This window comes from Benincasa hispida, chromosome 10, assembly GCF_009727055.1.
Source record: "Benincasa hispida cultivar B227 chromosome 10, ASM972705v1, whole genome shotgun sequence".
Classification (NCBI taxonomy): Eukaryota; Viridiplantae; Streptophyta; class Magnoliopsida; order Cucurbitales; family Cucurbitaceae; genus Benincasa; species Benincasa hispida.
In genome coordinates, this window is record NC_052358.1 from 34,784,152 (window position 1) to 34,793,701 (window position 9,550).

General features: G+C 33.3%; 1 protein-coding gene across 1 annotated transcript; it reads right to left on the reverse strand.

The window, feature by feature from the left end:
- Window positions 1-3,140: 3,140 nt before the first annotated feature.
- LOC120087701 (isocitrate lyase) lies at window positions 3,141-5,835 on the reverse strand. Its single transcript, XM_039044568.1, has 3 exons — window positions 5,322-5,835; window positions 3,597-5,199; window positions 3,141-3,503 (listed from the first exon to the last, which is right to left on the reverse strand). Exons 1-3 carry the CDS (start codon window positions 5,349-5,351, stop codon window positions 3,406-3,408), a joined length of 1,731 nt encoding a protein of 576 aa, XP_038900496.1. The 5' UTR covers window positions 5,352-5,835; the 3' UTR covers window positions 3,141-3,405.
- Between the last annotated feature and the right edge of the window lie 3,715 nt (window positions 5,836-9,550).

The following is a 9,550-nucleotide window of genomic DNA, read 5'->3' on the forward strand; positions in this document are numbered from 1 at the left end:
ATGGATAGTCTCTCTATATAACATTGTTACTATAGGAAACTTACATTTTACTAAGATGACCATAGGTGACTTGACCTTAATCTTGAGTGAGTTGTGAACTTTTGCTTATGATGACAATCCTTTTATGGCAATTTTGTTTATTTTGAATGTTTAAATTGTAAACTTTGGAAACAATATGTCTTATTAAATAGACAACACCATGGATGGAGTATAAGAATTCAAGTCTTCTCTCTTTTCTCATCCAATAAGATACCCTTATTCAATGCTCATGGCTACACATATCTCGACAAAATCGACAAGCAGAACACAAACATTGTCATGTTTTGGATTTTATTTGTGCCCAACTTCTTTCTACATCTTGCCTTGAGAAATTTTGAGGTGAAGCTACACTCGCCTCTATCTATGTTATCAATCATCTTCCATCCTCCCTTCTTCATAACATGTCTCCTTTATGATACTTCTCCTTCTTACTCACACCTTAAAGTATTTTGAGGTGAAACTGTATATATATACACTGTTTCACGACCTAATGCTTCGTTTGGTGTGAAATTGTTGTTCACATGCAAATCGACCCGACCATGCTTCGTTTCACGACCTGGTGTCTAAGCGACTGATCGATGTCAAATTGCACAAATTGACGGGTTTGGCAGTTCGATTGGCTTGGTTTTGCATATTTCTTTCATTGTTTTGATTATTTGGCTTCAATTTTGCACTGAAATTGAGCCGAACTAACTTGCCTACCTAATCTCTAGGACTATCATTATTTCTTCACTATTATGTCTCTAGTTGAACTTCATCTTATCATGAGGTTGGTACTAACCCTCTTTAGCAAAAAGCAACGAATGAGAAAATCCATGCTTTAGAAAATACTCATATATTGGATTACTTCAATTTGCCCCTCAATAAACGACCTATTGGCTATAAGTGAATTTACAAGATCAGAACACACTTTGATGAATCTATTGAATGATATAAAACCTCATCTAGTTGCAAAATGTTATTTTCAAGAATATGACATTAATTATAAAGAGACTTTTGTTCTAGTCGCTCGAATGACATCTGCTCGTATTCTTTTAGCTGTTGAAGTTGCAAAACAATGACTCATTTTTTAGATGGACATTAAAAATGTCTTTTCCAATGGCACCATATATGCAGAGGTTTATATGAAACCATTACCTAACTTGATTTGGTATTATTGACTGCTACATCATCAACATTAATAAATCTGAGTGTTTCTTAACCCATTTTGATGGTGTTCCTCTCGAAGATGCCACACTCTATCGATAACTGGTTGACATCTAATACACCTCATTATAACTTGTCAAAATATTGCATATGTTGTTCATATTGTTGGGTCTATTTTACAAATTTGTGAAGGCGCAATATTTAAGGCCAATTTGGGCAACTGTGTTCTTAAAGAATTAAAGTTGGAGATTAGTTTACCAATGAAGTTCTTCTGTGACAACAAAGCTGTGATAAGTATTGATCAAAATCCAATCCAACCTGATTGTATAAAACATATAGAGGTTGATAAGCACTTCATTATAGAGAATTTGGAGGAAGGAGTAGTTTGCATCCCTTTTGTTCCTTCTAAAGACTAGACTGCAGATATTTTCACCAAAGAATTATTTAAACCAATGTTTGAACATCTTTGAGCAAATTAGGAATGCATGACATCTATACACAAATTGAGAGGGAGTATAGTATTGTTATATATTTAATACTGTAAATCTAGTTGTTTAAATATTTAAGTGTATCATTTGTATCTAAATTTTTTTTTTAGGTAGTTTGTTATTTTATTCATAGTTTATAACTAACCCTAAGTTATATCTTTAAAAAGGCCATATGACTCTTAGAAAATATGGAGATTTTATTATTCTCAAACTTTTCTTATGCTACTTTTGAGTTATTATGAGTTTGCTGACTCCTTGGTGATACAAGTGTACTTCAACATTCTACTAATATACTTCAATGATCATTGTGACAGTTGTAAAACTATTCAGATTGCTCACAATGATGTATTCCATGAATGTACCAAGCACATTAAAAATGATTGTCACGTCACTTGTAATCTCATAAGCGACATTCTACTATAAGATCCATCTCCGCACAAAAAGCAACCTGCTGACATCTTTTAAAAAAGTATCATCATTCGATTGATTCACTCAGTTACTTCAGAAACTAAGTTGACTTCTACTATACCCTATTAAGTTTGTGGATAGCCACACACACTCACCTACCCATCCGCGCACACACCCACATCCACACCTGCATACACGCACTCATTCACATACGCACACACCCACACACAAAACCGTCCACACAACTCACATACAACACACACTGCCCACATGCACACAATGCACACATGCACTGTCTATCTATACGCGCAACACGCACGTACACACATGTACATAAACATGGATGCAAACATTCACACACATAGGAATTCTATATATAATTTAGAAAATGCACACGCATATATATATATATATATATATATATATATATATATATATTATATATATATATATATATATTAGGAATTGTAAATTCACAATTCAAGCTAATTTGGGTATAGTTTCCTTCATATCTATCATGTATTCTTCATATGTAGTGATACTAATTATTCAATAAAATATCAAAATTAACAATATATAATTATATATGAACTTATATTGGATTATATTAATTTAATAGTATCAGCTGTATTGTTGTTTTTACAACCATAGAGAAAAAAAAAAAAAAAAAAAACCAACAACAAATAGGCATGTTATATAGACATGAAACGTTTGCGCTAATAGAAAATAAGGATAAGAGAGCGTAAAAATGAATTGAAAAAAAATTATAAATTGCTAAAATTATGGAACAATTCAAATAGAAAAAGATATAAGTGGGTAAAATTTGTGGAATCTTTCATAAAACCCATCAATTGAAACATTTTTGGATTAAAAACATTTTTATCAAAATTAGTCATCGACCATTAAGAATCTACTTATAATAATAAAAAAAATATTTAAATTGAATGTAGGAAGATACATAACACAAAAGTATTTTTTCAAGGCATTCCTGAATTGTTAGAAGAAAAAGAAATTAAGACCTTAACTAAACTGCTGCCACGTGACACAATATCAAAAGCATTAGAGTACGAAGAAGAGGTGCAGTTCATTCATATATGATAATAACACAGCAGAAAAAAAGTGGAGAAGGTGGGACACACAATAAAATACAACAGAATACAACAAAATGACATTTCAAAATACTAATACTTGAAATTAAAAAAGGGGGAGGGTGGGGGAACCAAAGTAATAAAAAACGGATTGTCCCAAATAACCAATGAAATTATTGAAATCTCCAACGCCATACTATTATTCTTAGAGCTTCCTTTTGTTTGCCATTCCTTTCTTACATTCTGGACTTGGCTACCACCACATTCCCTTCTTCTCCCAAGTTCACTGCTCCTTCCCTCGTCCATGACTCCTTGAACTGCTCCTCTGTAACCCCTGCATTTCAAAATTCAAACACTTCATAATCTTATAACTCACATTACAAATTCATAATCTTAATGTCAATCCAATAATGACGACTTTGCTTGCCTTTTCCCATGGCAGCCGTCGACGAAATCCCGCCTTGAACCGTCTTAAGATACCGATCGTAGTAGTTAGCACCGGACCATTTCTGATGAGCCAATGTGTCCACTCCGTTGTTTCTTTCCTCTCTTTGGATTCTCTCTACATAAGCCAGCATTCCCCTTCTCGCGTAATCTCTTGCAAATGTGTCGACCACGAGCGCATCCGCGTGGAAACCGGCCAGCGTTATGAACTGCCAGCAGAACCCGAGCCTCGCAATCCTCGGGATGAACTCTTCCATTTGCTTATCGCTCATTCCTGATGCATCCCAGTTGAAAGATGGCGATAGATTATAAGCCAACATTGTTTCTGGGTGTACTGATTTCACCCCTTTTGCGAATGTTGTGCATTCAACCAAATCTGGGCTTGAAGTTTCCATCCAGATTAAGTCTGCATGTGGTGCGAAAGCCCAACCACGAACAATCGCTGCCATTACTGAACCTTTGAACCTGTAAAACCCTTCTCTTGTTCTGGGCAAATCCCAATCCCAGAAGAGATTCTTCAGCCCTAATTTCTCTGCGATTTCACGACCTTGTTCGTTCGATATGCATTTCTCGTAACTGGAATGGTTCATCCATTCATCTAATTTCCTCCTCTTTTCACTCTCTGTCGCGTTTGTATTCATGATTGCGTCCGTTACACATTCCGAAAATGTCTTCAATTGCGCCATGGAAATCCATTGATCTTCTAGGGCTTGAAGTTCCGCTCCTGTTTTTCCAGCCGCCATGGCTTCTGCTAAAACCCCAGCTAAACTCTTCCCTCTCAAATTAGGGTTCGTCGCCCCCAAAATAAATTGATGATCTCTACTATCAACATTCGTTTGAATCAAAGTGGCTGCAACCGCATCGGTTCGAGCCACGAGAATCGTTTCAACCCCCATCACATCGAACTGCAATCGAGCCGCTACGAGGCGATTGATGTGCTCGCTAACCGCCACCAACACTTTCCCAGCCATATGACCGCACTTCTTCGTAACAGAGGATTGATCCTCAATGTGAACACCGGCGGCACCGCGTTCCACAAATAGCTTACAGAGCTTCACCGTGGCGGTGGTGCCGCCGAAGCCGGTGTCACCATCGGCAATAATCGGTTTGAGATAATCTACATAAGGGGTTTTGGCTCGTTCCTCTCGACTCATACTCATCCTTGCTTCCCTCTGTTTCCGATCATGGTACTGTTGAGCGAAGAACAGATGCTCGACCTTGTTCGGAACGGTGTCGTATGGGTAATCCGCGAGGTCCGGGCCTGGTTCATTGGTGGAGGTATGGGTTGAAGAGCATTGCCAGCCGGAGACATAAATGGTGTCCAAATGCTTAGCCATCATCGTCACTTGAACAGGGTCTAGAGCTCCGAATGTTCTCGAGGCTGTGCCGTTGGCTTGGTGGTTTTTGAGGGTTCGCCATAGCTTCTTAGCTAAATCGTTTGAAGCATAGCTTTGTCTCAGGCTACCGCGTAGTGACACCACGTCTTTGGCCGTGTACGGCCGTCGTGTTAGCTTGAACCTCTCCGAATTCCACCATGCCTGTACCTCTGCAACTTCCGCTTCAAATCTTCCTTCTTCTTCCATTATCTGTACCATCAAGTAATCTCAAAACTGTTAGTATTAGTATTAGTAGTACCTGCATTGTAGTGGAGGAAAAATTAACAGCAAAATTCAAGTGGGTTAAAGAGGGGATGTTTAAACAAACAAACCATTGAAGGAACAGAGAAGGAGGCAGCCATGGCTAGAACTGAGTTGTAATGCTTCTTTTTGTTGTTTATAGAAGTAGTTTTCCCTTTTCTCTCGACAATAACGAAAAGAAGCTGAACGCAATGCAGGAGGTTTGTTCATGGGGTTGTATTTATAAGGGGAAAGAACAAAAAGGGTGAGACGATCACATCCTCTTTGAGATGGGTAAAAGTGAATAAATTATGGATTTAGATAAGAAACGAAAGCTACAGAAACCAAGAAAGTATGTCTAAGTGGATTTTTGGAGGAAAATACACTTTGATTTTGTTCATTGTTATCTTCAGAGGTTGATGGAAACTTGTCTGTTGTGAGGTGCATTTGCAGGGCACGTAAGGGAAACCCATCCCTCTCTCCGCTGCCATACTTGTCTTTCTCTCATCTTCTAAATACGCATAATCTTTGGTAATTTCTTTTACGCTTTTTGTCACCATCAATTTTTATTTATGTATAAACTAAGGTTCTCCCTCCCTTGTCAATCACACCCTCATGCTTGAATCTGTCCACTGTAATCTGTTAACCTTCTTAGGGGATTACGGGATTCTTTGAAGGTCCGTTTATATTGTAATGTAATTCTATTAAATTTATTCTGTTTCCACGATTTTCAATTTAACCCTATTTTTTACCATTTTTACGTTTTACGATCTCATTTCTATTTCATCATTAATTCTTTACGTATTCTAACACTCTTCTGTTTTGATTTCCAGTATCTATATATATATTACTGGTAGGTATTTTTTCTTTCATAGGAGTTCTTAATTTCACCTTTTTTTACGTGGGGTGTCCTTATAATTTACAATGTGTTGGCGCACTCACTTGCAACTAAAGGTATTGGATAAATAGAATTCTTTTCATCTTCATATTTTCGTACCATGGTGATTTATGTTGTGTGTAGTTACTTGAGTTTGTCGTTGCTTTCTTAAAAAAATGTAATTGATCACACTCATAAAATTAATAATCGAATATGTAGCGATATTTCTAAAAAATTGCAACTATAGTAAAATATATTAATAATGATAGAATTTATTAATGTTATATTTCTATTAGAAATATGATCATCACTTATAGAGATGGAATTATTATATTTGTATGGTATTACATCTATTAATATTTTGAGTTTCGAAAAAAAAAATTAAAAGGTGTAAGTTTGTGGGTCAAAATAGGCGTCTGATGAGCAAATTTAGTAGAGTTCATCGAATTTCCATCTAGAAATGTAATCGGCCGACGTGTCGAATCCATTTGTCGACACAGTTCAAGTCATTTTAAGATGGACGTGTAATGTGTCGTAATGAGAATGCAGAAAGGCAACCATTTACAAGTTTCTGCATTTCTGCATATGGCTACACATTGGTATTTATCCGAAAGCTTAAAACTTTGGGTAGATCTAAGATTTTTAATTTTATTCTTAAAACTTTAAATGAAATCCTACTATTTTGTATAAGGATGTTGAAATATCCCGACAATCTAAATAATTTAGATAATCTAATCTAAAATATAAATAATTTAGACCACTCAATTCAAAATACAAGGGTTGAGTTAGTTTTTATTTTTGAGTTAGATTGAGTTGATTTTTTTTTTTTAATTTTTATGAGATTGGGTTGCGAGTTGGCTATAAAAAATTTGGATTGATCTAACCAATCCAAATTATATATATATATTTCTTTTTGTTTAAAGTTTTATTAATTTGTGAATTTTTAATATTTTCCTTCTAAAATTGTTATGATATCTATTTTTGTTTAAAATTTGTAATAAATATTATAGATATTTAGTATTTAATATTTGAATTTGATGCATTTTAGTTTTTAGTCATGTGTTGTAAATAAATTTACATATTTTCAATTAAAAAGAAAAAAAGTTATAACTTGACAACCCTCCCAACCCACCTAAGATTGGATTGGGTTAGGTTGGAGAATTTATTTACATCTTTTGAGTTGCCAACACAACCAACCCTAATTTCAGGTTGGTTCAAGAATCACTCCCAATTCAACTCATTTACATCCGTAATACAAAATACATGATGAAAATCAATATATAAGAATAAATAAAAAGAACTTAATTATTAATTTAAGTAATTTTTATTTATTATTTGACTTAAAAGAATACCTGTGGATATCAATATTCTATCTATACATTCGTAAAACTAAAACATTAGTGTCAACATTAACATCTTAGAGTGCATTTAGAGCAAGGGTTATCATCAAAATATAATAACCACTTCTTACTATAGTAAAAACTATTTCAAAACCTCAAATTAGCTATAGTATTTACTATTTACTACAGTTTTTACTATTTTACATTCATCATTTTTTTATTATTTGCTACCGTGTTTATTATTCCCTTCTCAAACTAAAATAGTTTACATCTCAAACATATACTATTATAACCCAAACTAAAATAATCTACACCTCAAACACAAACTATCATAATCCAACTATAATAATTTAGGACTATAATAACTAATTCATTATCCCAAATTAAATCTTTACATCTCTATTTTATTTTTACATTATTTAATAATTTTTACTTTATCTTTTCTTATGAAGTACAGATACTTCATGCAAGGTAAAAAATTAGTATCAGACACGTATCAGATATTGATACTTCACAGACACGCGATTTGCGTACTTTTTTTAAAAGGAAAAAGACAAGTAACTCATATAATTTTTCCCCATCTAAAATTAGGCAACCTATTTAAAAAGCTCATTACTCGAGTCCAAAACTAAAAGAAAAATAAATAAATAACAGACCAGACCATAAACTAGAATCATCTAATCTCCATCTTTCACATTTGAGTCTCCACAATGTCCACCAAAATATAAACCATTTAGATGTCTTCAACAACAAGTTCTTCATTTATCTTCATACTTCCCTCTCTAATCTTTTCTTCTTCTTCTTCTTCTTTGCAATATGAGTCACTTTTCTATTGCATTTCATTAACTATTGTACTTCAACATCTTAGATGTTGCTTTTTTTGTATTGTATTTCAGTGTTTGTATTATATTTTGTGTTATTTTTATTAACTTGTATGCTAAATTTATCTATATCATAGATTTTTTCTAAAGAAAAAAAAATGTATTTTCAACGTATCAGTATTCTCGTTTTTTAGAAATATATATATTAAAAAAATATATAAAAAGTGGTGTATCCTTAGACGTATCCGTATCCGTATTTTAATTTTTTAAAAATTGACGAATCGTGGTATCCAATCGTATCTGTATTGTATAATCGTATTTGTATCGGTACTTCATAGATCTTTTCATTACAAATATTTGAATAATTAATGAAATGATACATTATTTTATATATGAATGATATTTAGACTATAGATATGAAATATCACAATTTAATAAGTAAAAGGGAGGATACGAGTTGATAGAGGTTGGAAATGGATAAGCATGGGTGTGTTTCAAAATATAATTCTATCTTGAAAATGAAAACGTTGGCGTATGTATTAAAAAAGCCTCCAAAAATTAATTAAAATTTTTCCAATAAAACAGTTAAAGAGAGCATAGAGTATGAAAATGAAATGAAATTAAATGATCCGTAGGGGTTGAAGGGATCGAAACAAGGCTGCGTCAACCATGACTCGATCTATCATAATGTCCATATGAACTTAGCCGATAATAACTTGGTGTACATCCAACAACCCTTCCCCACCGCTTCACCTCATACTTTGTATTATAAGAAAAAAATAAACTTTGCATTGCATCCTAACCATTTATTCTATTTATATTCTCATATTTATCATAAACAAATCAATATTATTATTTCAAAAGTCGGTAATTTATACCAACAACTTTAACGAATGGTTGAACGCTAAAAATATATGAGCTACTTCGAACAAGCATATTGCTTTTAGTTCATAGATATATAAATTGTAGTTTGCATGAATTTTCAATAGTTTATTGAATAAATTGATAAGTCGATCATTTTGAACCCATCAAGTAAAATCGTGGTTTGTTTAATCCAATGATATTTCACCATTGTTTAGTTAAATGTACCTATTGAAAAGTTTGTTATTAATTTATACACGTCATTTAACTTCTATACATAAGTTTGTGTTGACTTTTTGTTATTAATATCTATTCAAGTAGGAAACATTTTTAACAATGGAAGCTAAATAATTAAGACTCCATTTGATAATCAGTCTATTTTCTCTCTATTTCTTACACTAATTTACATGTTTCTTTTAAAT

Bases quoted from the DNA above. Each gene is read 5' to 3' on its own strand.
- LOC120087701 (XM_039044568.1), bottom strand. From the start codon at position 5,351: ATGGCTGCCTCCTTCTCTGTTCCTTCAATG. The intron at 5,200-5,321 runs GTTTGTTTGTTT...TTGATGGTACAG, and splicing joins CCTTCTCTGTTCCTTCAATG to ATAATGGAAGAAGAAGGAAG. The intron at 3,504-3,596 runs GCAAGCAAAGTC...TTTGAAATGCAG, and splicing joins GACGGCTGCCATGGGAAAAG to GGGTTACAGAGGAGCAGTTC.